At 41.6% G+C, this 14,312-nt stretch overlaps 1 protein-coding gene across 3 annotated transcripts in view; it reads left to right on the forward strand.

The window, feature by feature from the left end:
• Nucleotides 1-2,231: 2,231 nt before the first annotated feature.
• Nucleotides 2,232-14,312, forward strand: part of LOC139530247 (ceramide kinase-like) — a 36,767-nt gene continuing 24,686 nt past the window's right edge. Inside the window, exon 1 of one of the 3 annotated variants that reach the window (XM_071326462.1) lies at nt 2,232-2,518. In XM_071326462.1, the coding sequence (XP_071182563.1) occupies nt 2,368-2,518 (151 nt within the window). In that variant the 5' untranslated portion in view covers nt 2,232-2,367. Of the gene's footprint in view, nt 2,519-3,179; nt 3,271-3,502; nt 3,646-14,312 lie in introns of those variants that run through there. The other 2 variants (XM_071326464.1, XM_071326463.1) reach the window with 2 other exon arrangements.

Genomic DNA, 14,312 nt, shown 5'->3' on the forward strand with positions numbered 1-14,312 from the left:
GAAACTGTCAAAGGATGCCACCTTTCCAACAAGTCAGTGCAACAAATGTCTGCCCTGCTAGAGCTGCCCCGGTCAACTGTAAGTGCTGTTATTGTGGAAACGTCTAGGAGCAACAACACAAGCTCACAGAACGGGACCGCTGAGTGCTGAAGCGTGTAAAAATTGTGTGTCATCGGTTGCAACACTCACTAACTTCCTTTATTTCTTCACTTATGCACCCAGTGTCACTTTCAATTACTTCCTCAATTTCACTGTCACTTTCTGACCAGTCTATTTTTTTTATTTTTTTATTTCACCTTTATTTAACCTGGTAGGCCAGTTGAGAACAAGTTTTCATTTACAACTGCGACCTGGTCAAGATAAAGCAAAGCAGTGCGACACAAACAACAACACAGAGTTACACATGGAATAAACAAGCGTACAGTCAATAACACAATAGAAAAAAAAGTCTATATACAGTGTGTGCAAATGACGTGAGGAGGTAAGGCCATAGTAGCGAAGTAATTACAATTTAGCAAATTAACACTGGAGTGATAGATGTGCATATGATGATGTGGAAATAAAAATACTGGTGTGCAAAAAAGCAAAAAAGTTAATAAAAACAATATGGGGATGAGGTAGGTAGATTGGATGGGCTATTTACAGATGGGCTGTGTACAACTGTGGTTGTACACATTATCCAACTGTTTGGATACAATTATGAGTGATGAGCATGTTTGAAACCATGTTCCAGTCTTTTATTGCTTTGTGTTACTATCGCTTGAAAGTCCATTTAATAACACTCCTGTTTCTCTTGTCAGATCTCTCTATTTTTGCTGCAGCCAGGCATAGGACTCAGAACCCTCAGAAAGACCAGATAGCTGATATTTAAAGCTATATCAATGTCCAGGTCCTTTTCACCTTTGACCCTTGCTGCCTGGTCTTTCTGAGGGTTCTGAGTCCTATGCCTGGCTGCAGCAAAAATAGAGAGATTTTTGTTGACACTTCTGGGATTCTGTTGACACTTCCGGGATGTTTTTCTCAGGTTTTTGCCTGCCATATGAGTTCTGTTGTACTCACAGACATCATTCAAACAGTTTTAGAAACTTCAGAGTGTTTTAATAATAATATGCATATATTAGCAACTGGGACTGAGGAGCAGGCAGTTTACTCTGTGCACCTCTGGGCACCTTTTCATCCAAGCTACTCAATACTGCCCTGCAGCCATAAGAAGTTAAAGAAAAAAATATTTGTTCAGTACGAGGTGATTAATTGATGTCCTGCTATACAGAAGCTCTTTTCGGTAATAAGAGACGGATGCAGAAACATTATGTACAAAATAAGTTACAAATAATGCGAAAAAACACACACAATAGCACAATTGGTTAGGAGCCCATAAAACGGCAGCCATCTCCTCCGGCGCCATCATGTTTCCAGGATATTCATTACATTTTGAATGTTAGCAGGACAGGAACATTGTCCAATTCACGCACGTATCAAGAGACCATCCCTGATCATCCTACTGCCTCTGATCTGGTGGACTCACTAAACACAAATGCTGTTATATTGTCGTCTGGTTTGCTTAACAACCTTTCGACTGGAGTGTGCTAAATCAGGGTCACAAATCTACTTTGAAACCAACGTATACACCTCACACACATGGTTATGGGCTTACAAAATAAGACCTTGTACCATGTCAGATATAGAGTTAAAATGTATTGAAGTTTGAGTCAGAATCCCAATATTACACTTTCTATACATCGCAGAAGACTGAAATATAGCAAAACCGTTTGACATAGACACACAGGATTTTCGGCAGATTTGAAATAATGTTTATTAATTATGAAGTTATGAAAAATACTAATAACATTCCACCAATGAAGCAACTAGAGGACGATTTGGTCATTTGACTGCAGGAAACTACTATTGAGGAATTTGAAATTATTTATAAATATACTTTTGATACAAAAGTATATTTTAGCAATTACATTAACCTTTGATACTTAAGTATCTTAAAATCAAATAGTTAAAAAAATGTACTCAAGTATTATTTTACTGGGTGACGTTCACATTAACTTGATTCATTTTCTATTAGGGTATCTTTACTCAAGTATGACATGTGTGTACTTTTTCCACCACGTAATATTTGCTCGCAGGGAAAGCTGTCCGTCATTTCAACGTTTCTCTCCAGCACCAAAATTAGAATACGTCGTGACGCTATGCGTAATGTTTAGGTCGTCCCCTATGGTGAATGAAGAATCCGCTATCCAATTGTGGCACTGCTGTTGTCGAAAACAGCAACATTGTTTCCTTCTGTAGACAAAGGTGCCTCGACAATCCGATAAATTAGTGAATAGTCATCCAGTTCTGTGGCTTCTTGGGGAAGACATGGAAAAACAACCGAGGTTGTTGGCATCCCAACTCCTACTGAAAAACAGCTTATTCGAAGTGTCGTTAAACGGTGTGCTTCTGACATGGAAAGAGATTCCGACCAAGAAAAAACGCGTTTCTGGGGGCATACATCACCCATTTAAAGTCGGTAAGTGTCAAAAGATAAACTGGTTATGAAGTGCAAAGATGTTATTAAAATATTCCGCGGTGCACGATGAAGGACGTTAAGAGGTCAGGGGACTGGTGATTTAGCCTCTTTTCTTTGTTGGGTATATCCGCTATCCACATTCGCGTAAACACATGACGTGGGCATGCACATAATCCTCTGAATGTTATTATATAGGCAATATAAATTAGTCGTTGCATGCTCTTAACATTTGTTATTGTCAACGAATGACATGGAATGATATAGCCTACATTTGCCCTAGAAGTATAAGGTCGATGTAGTTAATTGCCCCATAGCCTATCCGACACCGACAACTAACATTAGGACATTAACAGTTTCATGTAGTCGTTTATTTTTCTTCTATATATGCTTGAGTATTATAACAGCAAGACGATCCATTGACTAGTGGACTAAACTCCACTCCATGGTGAAGGAAGTTTCTGAAGAACTTCAACAGCATGGAGCCGAGACCAGGCTTTGTGGAATCTAGCTTCCGACTACATCGATTCGCACAACGTCAATACTTCAAAACATTTCAATTATGAAATCCCCACATTGATTAATGTTTATTACATAGGTACAAATACCACCACCTACTGTTTCCTTGTTGATATACAATGGGCACATGCGCATTTGTGCTTAGTTGCCATCTTGGATCAACAGCAATGAGCAAACAGTCAGTGGTTGTATTTGATTGACGTTTATTGAAAAAATATGGATTTCAGTAACCAAAGGTACGCAACTACAGAGGACAAACATATATGTACACGGTGTGTGTTTCATAATTGACATTTTTGGAAGAATTGAGAATGAGCGAATAGATGTAATCGGAGCTAGAATCCTCAAAGCGACTCCACGGCGTTAGTGAAGTTCATCATAAACTTCCTTCACCATGGAGTGGAGTTTAGTCCTCTATCCATTGCCCAGAGCTTCATTTTAAATGAAAGCAAGCCGATTCTGAGCTGTTTGTTGTTTGACAGCTGGTCCGCGGAGTGCGGCTGCGGCCATGGCTTGGATAGCCTCGCTATGTCGGGTCAATTGGATGGCACACAATTTGGCCTCGGAGTTCTTCTTTATGAGCTGGCTGACATTTTTCATCACCTCACACGGTAATAACCACCATAGCCCTTGCAAATTAGCCTTCGTGTTTTAGGCTACTGTGTTGTTGTTAGTCTAAAGACACTGCATATAAACGCACAAAGAATCATAATTCGAGGATGTTATTTATGTATTAGCCGGCAGGTAGCCTAGTGGTTAGAGCGTTGGACTAGTAAAATGAAAGGTTGCAGTCTGCCCCTGAGCAAGGAAGTTAACTAGTCCTAGGCCGTCATTGAAAATAAGAATGTGTTTTCCACAATCTTTTTTGTCATAGGGGATTTTAGAAACACTTAAAATAAGGGCACAGACGTAACAAGTAAAGGTAGACCTATCACGTAGTTGGTGTTTTTACTGATGTGTTTACTGGTGTTTTTACTTCTAATTTGTTTATGAATTATTAACTGATTAAAAATCAAAATTAGGTACTGTTATGTTCACCTCAACTGTTTTCTCTTTCTGTCGTCTGGTCAAGCAAGTGTAAAAAGTCTGGACAACACCTTCCTCTCTCTCTGCCTCTCTAATGTCTCTTTCTCCAGTTAATGTCACCTCTCCTGGCTCTAAATGACACCTACCCATGAGCCCTCTCTTTCCATTTACTGTAAACAGCATCCTTATCCACCGGATGTCCATGGACATTGAAAAGTTGTTGAAATTGGTCATTTCGCCCTGGCCTTGATTTCAACACCCACAAACTTTTTTTTTTTGGTGCGGTCCTGACTAGGGCTGTGGCGGTCATTACATTTTGTCAGCCAGTGATTATCAAGCAAATAACTGCCGGTCTCACGTTTATTAATGTAAACACATCTAGCATCTCCTGGCGTCCACGCAGACCTTTGGAACATCAACATTTTAAAAAGTCTAATATATCCATGTAATTTAGCCTACACCATCACAATAAATCCATTATTTATTTTAGACAGGTCTAAAGAAACATGATATGAAGAAAATGTAGTCTATTTCAGAAGAACAGAATAGTATACTCTGAGTTGTTCTTATGTTAGGCCCTGATCTGGCTATGCCATATGACTGTGGCCTACACTAGTTCATTTAGAAGACAAGATTTGCTTAGTATTCTGTGGCATTATTTTTTTATTATTTTATAGTATGAAGAATACAATTGAACATGGCTGAATAAAATAGAAATGATATTTTCTTTAAACAATTTGAGGGAGTTGAGCAGTTAACAAAGAAACAGGTACTCATATATGCTTAATTTAGTTGTTTATTTAACTTTAGTTGTGATACAAATGTTGGGCTACAGTGGGGAGAACAAGTATTTGATACACTGCCGATTTTGCAGGTTTTCCTACTTACAAAGCATGTAGAGGTCTGTAATTTTTTATCATAGGTACACTTCAACTGTGAGAGACGGAATCTAAAACAAAAATCCAGAAAATCACATTGTATGATTTTTAAGTAATTCATTTGCATTTTATTGCATGAAATAAGTATTTGATCACCTACCAACCAGTAAGAATTCCGGCTCTCACAGACCTGTTAGTTTTTCTTTAAGAAGCCCCCCTGTTCTCCACTCATTACCTGTATTAACTGCACCTGTTTGAACTCGTTACCTGTATAAAAGACACCTGTCCACACACTCAAACAGACTCCAACCTCTCCACAATGGCCAAGACCAGAGAGCTGTGTAAGGACATCAGGGATAAAATTGTAGACCTGCACAAGGCTGGGATGGGCTACAGGACAATAGGCAAGCAGCTTGGTGAGAAGGCAACAACTGTTGGCGCAATTATTAGAAAATGGAAGAAGTTCAAGATGACGGTCAATCACCCTCAGTCTGGGGCTCCATGCAAGATCTCACCTCGTGGGGCATCAATGATCATGAGGAAGGTGAGGGATTAGCCCAGAACTACACGGCAGGACCTGGTCAATGACCTGAAGAGAGCTGGGACCACAGTCTCAAAGAAAACCATTAGTAACACACTACGCCGTCATGGATTAAAATCCTGCGCACGCAAGGTCCCCCTGCTTAAGCCAGCGCATGTCCAGGCCCATCTGAAGTTTCCCAATGACCATCTGGATGATCCAGAGGAGGAATGGGAGAAGGTCATGTGGTCTGATGAGACAAAAATAGAGCTTTTTGGTCTAAACTCCACTCGCCGTGTTTGGAGGAAGAAGAAGGATGAGTACAACCCCAAGAACACCATCCCAACCGTGAAGCATGGAGGTGGAAACATCATTGTTTGGGGATGCTTTTCTGCAAAGGGGACAGGACGACTGCACCGTATTGAGGGGAGGATGGAAGGGGCCATGTATCGCGAGATCTTGGCCAACAACCTCCTTCCCTCAGTAAGAGCATTGAAGATGGGTCGTGGCTGGGTCTTCCAGCATGACAACGACCCAAAACACACAGCCAGGGCAACTAAGGAGTGGCTCCGTAAGAAGCATCTCAAGGTCCTGGAGTGGCCTAGCCAGTCTCCAGACCTGAACCCAATAGACAATATTTGGAGGGAGCTGAAAGTCCGTATTGCCCAGCGACAGCCCCGAACCCTGAAGGATCTGGAGAAGGTCTGTATGGAGGAGTGGGCCAAAATCCCTGCTGCAGTGTGTGCAAACCTGGTCAAGAACTACAGGAAACGTATGATCTCTGTAATTGCAAACAAAGGTTTCTGTACCAAATATTAAGTTCTGCTTTTCTGATGTATCAAATACTTAGTCATGCAATAAAATGCAAATGAATTACTTAAAAATCATACAATGTGATTTTCTGGATTTTTGTTTTAGATTCCGTCTCTCACAGTTGAAGTGTACCTATGATAAAAAATTACAGACCTCTACATGCTTTGTAAGTAGGAAAACCTGCAAAATCGGCAGTGTATCAAATACTTGTTCTTCCCACTGTATATGTTTAGATGTTTTGCGCAGGCTGTACCGACTTCATCAGTTTCTCATTCACAATTTGACGAGCACTTGATAATGCCATTAGTATGAAAACACCATTCCCAAAAGTGACCACAAATGCGATTTATGTATGTAATGCTTTAATTATAAAGGTGCATTTTTATGGTAAATCATCTTCCCCAAACTTGAAACTCATGCGCTGCGTATGTATATCAGTTGGGCTCTACACCAATTGTAAAGTGGATCAATGTGCTTCATTTTAAGAAGTTATTTGGCCACTTTAGTTGTGATATAAACTTTATCAAAACTTATGGGCCAGGCTACATGAGGTGTGCGACTATAATTTGAAAAAGTAGCCCAAAAAAGCATGCTCTGTTTCTTGCCTTGAGCTGGGCATCATTCACAAGTGATCATATATCATCAAAACAAAATTTTATTGGTCACATGCAGATGTTATTGCGGGTATAGCGAAATGCATTCACAAGTGATAGGCTAATCTTGTCACCCATTTTTATTTGATTTATTTAACCTTTCTTTAACTAGGCAAGTCAGTTAAGAACAAATTCTTCGCACTATTCATGATTTAATATTGTATTTACATATACTAAATAGTATATGTGTGAAATTTGTTTTGATTTATAATGGACCATTATCATGCACCTGTCTCGAAACAGGGGCAGCGAAAAGAATACATGCCATCAATGCACTTAAATAGCGAATGGAGGACGCTTTTCCAGTGGTTCATTTTCATGCCAGCCAGGTAGGCTATATAATCCTATTGTAAAGATAAGGTATGTGCTTAATTTTAGAAAAGTAGAGAAAGAATTATAGTAGGCTTAGCCTATAGAAAGCTGATGGGATCCTCTTTTTAATAAAGGCCATCACTCTGGTTCTCACACAATTACATAGCCTATAGAAATTGTGCACAACATGAGCTCATGGGCTCTTATGAAGTGCTTAATTAGATTTTCGATTACATTTGCATTGATGTCAGAGGGACAAATAGAGTGCTGAGTACCAGGCAGTTAGCAAGTTTGGTAGGCTAGTAATGACTATCAGCAGAGTCAGAGCTTGGAGAAGCCTATTTACCGTGACTAAACGGTCACGTGAAATTTGACTGCCATCATGACTCTTGACCGCCAATGTGTCGGTAATGCTGTCACCCTAACAGCCCTAGTCTAGACCTAGTCTAGATTTTTTTCTGGTCTGGACCAGCCTTGTTTTGGCCAAAACATAGATGTCCATGATTGGTTCAGATTTGGTCCAACCCGGACCAGTTTTTTTTTGTAAATAGCACAACAGGTGAAAGCGGGAGCAGGTGAGTCCAGCTGTGTGTTGTTTGCTTCAATAGAGTGATCAGGAACGTGCAAATATAGTTTTCCTTCACAGAAAATAGCTTCATTTTCATCAGATGACAAATGCAATGCTATTTGGCTGGCAGGCACAGTAAATTACCTTGCAAGGTCTTTTTTGCAAAAAAATTATGCATGGCCATCATATTTGTAATGCTTATCATAGAAAGAATGTAGCCAGCTAGTTAATCTTGAACTTTACCGTAAAAAAGTAGGCTGGCTGGCTACACCGAGAAAAAGGTAGAAAAAGAGCAACACATCAGTCAAGAGAGCTGTCTGCTGATGGAATGCCCATTTGTGAATTCTCATCCAAAAGGAGAAGTGCTACTGAAGCACAAACTTTGTCTGATGCCGAGCAGAAATGACAAAAATTAGCATTTTTCAATCTGCTTCAGAGCAGACACGCATGCGTCAACATTTCTATTTTGTTCAATGTCTCTCGTTCACATTCGCTTTTACATTTCAAAATTCCCCAAAAATGACATTCGGTAGCCCCATACCTATACATGTATAACTTTATTAGCTGGATTGCCTGTATTTGTAATTAGTTTATTTTAGTTTGCGCTCGTTAGCATATTTAGCTAGTAGCCTCATGGAAATTCGCTATTACTTGAGCTAATTTTGTTAGCATTCTGGTAAGATGCCCAATGGTATTTTAAAAAATGTTGCATTTCTCTATATGCCAACAGTGCGCATTAAATGCCTAATTTATCATACCTATTACAGATAACAAATCCTAATTGCTAAATTGCCTCATATACACCGAGTGTACAAAACATTAAGAACACCTTGCTAATATTGAGTTGCACACCCTTTTGTTCTCAGAACAGCCTCAGTTCGTCGGGGCATGGACTCTTCAAGGTGTCAAAATGTCTCAAGGCCTAAAAACCCTTCTTTGACGTTTCTCCTCCCCTTCATCACTGATTTGAAGTGGATATAACAAGTGACATCAATAAGGGATGATAACTTTCACCTGGTCAGTGTATGTCGTGGAAGGAGCAGGTGTTCTTAATGTTTTATACACTCGGTGTATAGTCAGTCAATAAAAAAACAAGTGCCATTTAAGATTAAGTTATCAACTGTAGTATCAGCTGGTTATGTTATCGTGAAACGCAATCTTCAAAAAGGTGGTAACCTCAGCAGTGACGCTTGCTTGTACAATGGCATAGCCTTGTTTTGTTAATTTTGCAGACAAGGCGCTTATATTTCCTCAGCCCTTATCAGTCAAGACCAATGTTCCCTCTAAGCTGTGCCCCCGGGACTGCAGTGCAGAAGAAATATCAGCCCACTGAGAGAAGCACGAGATTGAACTTCACTCAATGAGTTTTGCCTGTTAACACTAGCAACGTTTCCCTTTATTGTGGGAATTGTGATCGAATCAATGCAATATTAGCCACCTTCAGTGCAACATACCGAAACAAAATGAACTATGCAAGAGATTTTGTTGTAGACAGACTTGCCATATATGGATCTGTGCCATTTACGTTGAACTGGATTGTGTTTACAGCTGTGGTTGTGAGTAGATGCGCTTGTTTTGAGATCAAAGCAAGAGCTGCATGTAGCCACATGAGCACATTTTCCTCATATCCTTTGCTAGTTAGTGAGTTATTAGCCCAGTTATGGATACTTTGTGGTCAGCAATGGAGTGATTGCTTCCTACAAGAGCACAAAACGTGTACATTTCTAGGTAAGAGCTTTTTTTGTGTCTTAAAGAGTCAGTGTTGTATTTTGAGACAGGCTTGAATCAGGTAAGTAGCCAATAGGCAGAGGGAAGCATAATTTATCTGATTCTCTGTAATAATGGTATGGGAATATTTTGTTAAGTGGTTTCTTGCATCAAACAACACAACAAGATTTTCAGTCACCTCCTTGTCTGGTGGACAAGTGGATAAACAGGTCTCCCCACAGGTGTGATTACTACCTCTGAGGGTTTAGTGCTTGAGGTAGTCACCTCATACAAGTACTTGGAAGTATTGCTAGACGGTACACTGTCCTTCTCTCAGCACATATCAAAGCTGCAGGCTAAGGTTAAATCTAGACATGGTTTCCTCTATCGTAATTGCTCCTCTTTCACCCCAGCTGCCAAACTAAACCTGCTGCTGCCATGTTGTGTTGCTACCATGCTGTGTTGTCATGTGTTACTGCCATGCTATGTTGCCGTCTTAGGACTCTCTTTATGTAGTGTTGTGTTGTCTCTTGTCGTGATGTGTGTTTTGTCCTATATTTTTAATCCCAGCCCCCATCCCCCCGCAGGAAGCCTTTTGGTATGCCGTCATTGTAAATAAGAATTTGTTCTTAACTAACTTGCCTTAACACATTTTTTGTTGTTGGAAAAATACGTTTTTATAGGCATTTATTTCTGTAGGCCCAACGTACAGTCGTGGCCAAAAGTTTTTAGAATGACACAAATATTAATTTTCACAAGGTCTGCTACCTCAGTGTCTTTAGATATTTTTGTCAGATGTTACTATGGAATACTGAAGTATAATTATAAGCATTTCATTAGTGTCAAAGGCTTTTATTGACAATTACATGAAGTTGATGCAAAGAGTCCATATTTGCAGTGTTGACCCTTCTTTTTCAAGACCTCTGCAATCCGCCCTGGCATGCTGTCAATGAACTTCTGGGCCACATCCTGACTGATGGCAGCCCATTCTTGCATAATCAATGCCTGGAGGTTGTCAGAATTTGTGGGTTTTTGTTTGTCCACCTGTCTCTTGAGGATTGACCACAAGTTCTCAATGGCCATGGACCCAAAATATCGATGTTTTGTTCCTCGAACCACTTAGTTATCATTTTTGCCTTATGGCAAGGTGCTCCATCATGCTGGAAAAGGCATTGTTCATCACCAAACTGTTCCTGGATGGTTGGGAGATGTTGCTCTCTGAGGATCTGTTGGTACCGTTCTTTATTCATGGCTGTGTTCTTAGGCAAAATTGTGAGTGAGCCCACTCCCTTGGCTGAGAAGCAACCCCACACATGAATGGTCTCAGGATGCTTTACTGTTGGCAAGACACAGGACTGATGGTAGCGCTCACCATGTCTTCTCCGGACAAGCTTTTTTCCGGATGCCCCAAACAATCGGAAAGGGGATTCACCAAAGAAAATGACTTTACAGCAGTCCAATCCCTGTACCTTTTGCAGAATATCAGTCTGTCCCTGATGTTTTTCCTGGAGAGAAGTGGCTTCTTTGCTGCCCTTCTTGACACCAGGCCATCCTCCAAAAGTCTTCGCCTCACTGTGCACTCACACCTGCCTGCTGCCATTTCTGAGCAAGCTCTGTACTGGTGGTGCCCCGATCCTGCAGCTGAATCAACTTTAGGAGACGGTCCTGGCGCTTGCTGGAGTTTCTTGGGCGCCCTGAAGCCTTCTTCACAACAATTGAACCACTCTCCTTGAAGTTCTTGATGATCTGATAAATGGTTGATTTAGGTGCAATCTTACTGGCAGCAATATCCTTGCCTGTGAAGCCCTTTTTGTGCAAAGCAATGATCAATCAATCAATCAATTTTATTTTATATAGCCCTTCGTACATCAGCTAATATCTCGAAGTGCTGTACAGACACCCAGCCTAAAACCCCAAACAGCTAGTAATGCAGGTGTAGAAGCACGGTGGCTAGGAAAAACTCCCTAGAAAGGCCAAAACCTAGGAAGAAACCTAGAGAGGAACCAGGCTATGAGGGGTGGCCAGTCCTCTTCTGGCTGTGCCGGGTGGAGATTATAACAGAACTATGCCAAGATGTTCAAAAATGTTCATAAGTGACAAGCATGGTCAAATAATAATCATGAATAATTTTCAGTTGGCTTTTCATAGCCGATCATCAAGAGTTGAAAAACAACAGGTCTGGGACAGGTGGCGGTTCCATAACCGCAGGCAGAACAGCTGAAACTGGAATAGCAGCAAGGCCAGGCGGACTGGGGACAGCAAGGAGTCACCACGGGCGGCAGTCCCGACGCATGGTCCTAGGGCCCAGGTCCTCCGAGAGAAAGAAAGAGAGAAGGAGAAAATTAGAGAGAGCCAAGATTTTCAAAATGTTCATAAATGACAAGCATGGTCAAATAATAATCAGGAATAAATCAGTTGGCTTTTCATAGCCGATCATTAAGAGTTGAAAACAGCAGGTCTGGGACAGGTAGGGGTTCCATAACCGCAGGCAGAACAGTTGAAACTGGAATAGCAGCAAGGCCAGGCGGACTGGGGACAGCAAGGAGTCACCACGGCCGGTAGTCCCGACGTATGGTCCTAGGGCTCAGGTCCTCCGAGAGAAAGAAAGAGAGAAGGAGAATATTAGAGAGAGCCAAGATTTTCAAAATGTTCATAAATGACAAGCATGGTCAAATAATAATCAGGAATAAATCTCAGTTGGCTTTTCATAGCCGATCATTAAGAGTTGAAAACAGCAGGTCTGGGACAGGTAGGGGTTCCGTAACCGCAGGCAGAACAGTTGAAACTGGAATAGCAGCAAGGCCAGGCGGACTGGGGACAGCAAGGTGTCATCATGCCCGGTAGTCCTGACGTATGGTCCTAGGGCTCAGGTTCTCAGAGAGAAAGAGAGAATGAGAGAATTAGAGAGAGCATACTTAAATTCACACAGGACACTGGATAAGACAGGAGAAGTACTCCAGGTAACCAACTGACCCTAGCCCCCCGACACAAACTACTGCAGCATAAATACTGGAGGCTGAGACAGGAGCGGTCAGGAGACACTGTGGCCCCATCCGAAGAAACCCCCGGACAGGGCCAAACAGGAAGGATATAACCCCACCCACTTTGCCAAAGCACAGCCCCCGCACCACTAGAGGGAAATCCTCAACCACCAATTTACAATCCTGAGACAAGGCCGAGTATAGCCCACAAAGGTCTCCACCACAGCACAAACCAAGGGGGGGCGCCAACCCAGACAGGAAGATCACGTCAGTAACTCAACCCACTCAAGTGACGCACCCCTCCTAGGGACGGCATGAAAGAGCACCAGCAAGCCAGTGACTCAGCCCCTGTAATAGGGTTAGAGGCAGAGAATCCCAGTGGAGAGAGGGGAACCGGCCTGGCAGAGACAGCAAGGGCGGTTCGTTGCTCCAGAGCCTTTCCGTTCACCTTCACACTCCTGGGCCAGACTACACTCAATCATATGACCTACTGAAGAGATAAGTCTTCAGTAAAGACTTAAAGGTTGAGACCGAGTCTGCGTCTCTCACATGGGTAGGCAGACTGTTCCATAAAAATTGAGATCTATAGGAGAAAGCCCTGCCTCCCGCTGTTTGCTTAGAAATTCTAGGGACAATTAGGAGGCCTGCGTCTTGTGACCGTAGCGTACGTATTGGTATGTACAGCAGGACCAACTCGGAAAGATAGGTAGGAGCAAGCCCATGTAACGCTTTATAGGTTAACAGTAAAACCTTGAAATCAGCCCTTGCCTTAACAGGAAGCCAGTGTAGGGAAGCTAGCACTGGAGTAATATGATCAAATTTCTTGGTTCTAGTCAGGATTCTAGCAGCCGTATTTAGCACTAACTGAAGTTTATTTAGTGCTTTATCCGGGTAGCCGGAAAGTAGAGCATTGCAGTAGTCTAACCTAGAAGTAACAAATGCATGGATAAATTTTTCTGCATCATTTTTGGACAGAAAATTTCAGATTTTTGCAATGTTACGTAGATGGAAAAAAGCTGTCCTTGAAACAGTCTTGATATGTTCGTCAAAAGAGAGATCAGGGTCAAGAGTAACGCCGAGGTCCTTCACAGTTTTATTTGAGACGACTTTACAACCATCAAGATGAATTGTCAGATTTAACAGAAGATCTCTTTGTTTCTTGGGACCTAGAACAAGCATCTCTGTTTTGTCCGAGTTTAAAAGTAGAAAGTTTTCAGCCATCCACTTCCTTATGTCTGAAACACAGGCTTCTAGCGAGGGCAATTTTGGGGCTTCACCATGTTTCATTGAAATGTACAGCTGTGTGTCATCCGCATAGCAGTGAAAGTTAACATTATGTTATCGAATAACATCCCCAAGAGGTAAAATATATAGTGAAAACAATAGTGGTCCTAAAACGGAACCTTGAGGAACACCGAAATGTACAGTTGATTTGTCAGAGGACAGACCATTCACAGAGACAAACTGATATCTTTCCGACAGGTAAGATCTAAACCAGGCCAGAACTTGTCCGTGTAGACCAATTTGGGTTTCCAGTCTCTCCAAAAGAATGTGGTGATCGATGGTGTCAAAGGCAGCACTAAGGTCTAGTAGCACGAGGACAGATGCAGAGCCTCGGTCTGACGCCATTAAAAGGTCATTTACCACCTTCACAAGTGCAGTCTCAGTGCTATGATGGGGTCTAAAACCAGACTGAAGCATTTCGTATACATTGTTTGTCTTCAGAAAGGCAGTGAGTTGCTGCGCAACAGCTTTTTCAAAATTTTTTGAGAGGAATGGAAGATTCGATATAGGCCGATAGTTTTTTATATTTTCCGGGT

The sequence above is a fragment of the Salvelinus alpinus genome, chromosome 9 (assembly GCF_045679555.1).
Source record: "Salvelinus alpinus chromosome 9, SLU_Salpinus.1, whole genome shotgun sequence".
Taxonomy (NCBI): Eukaryota; Metazoa; Chordata; class Actinopteri; order Salmoniformes; family Salmonidae; genus Salvelinus; species Salvelinus alpinus.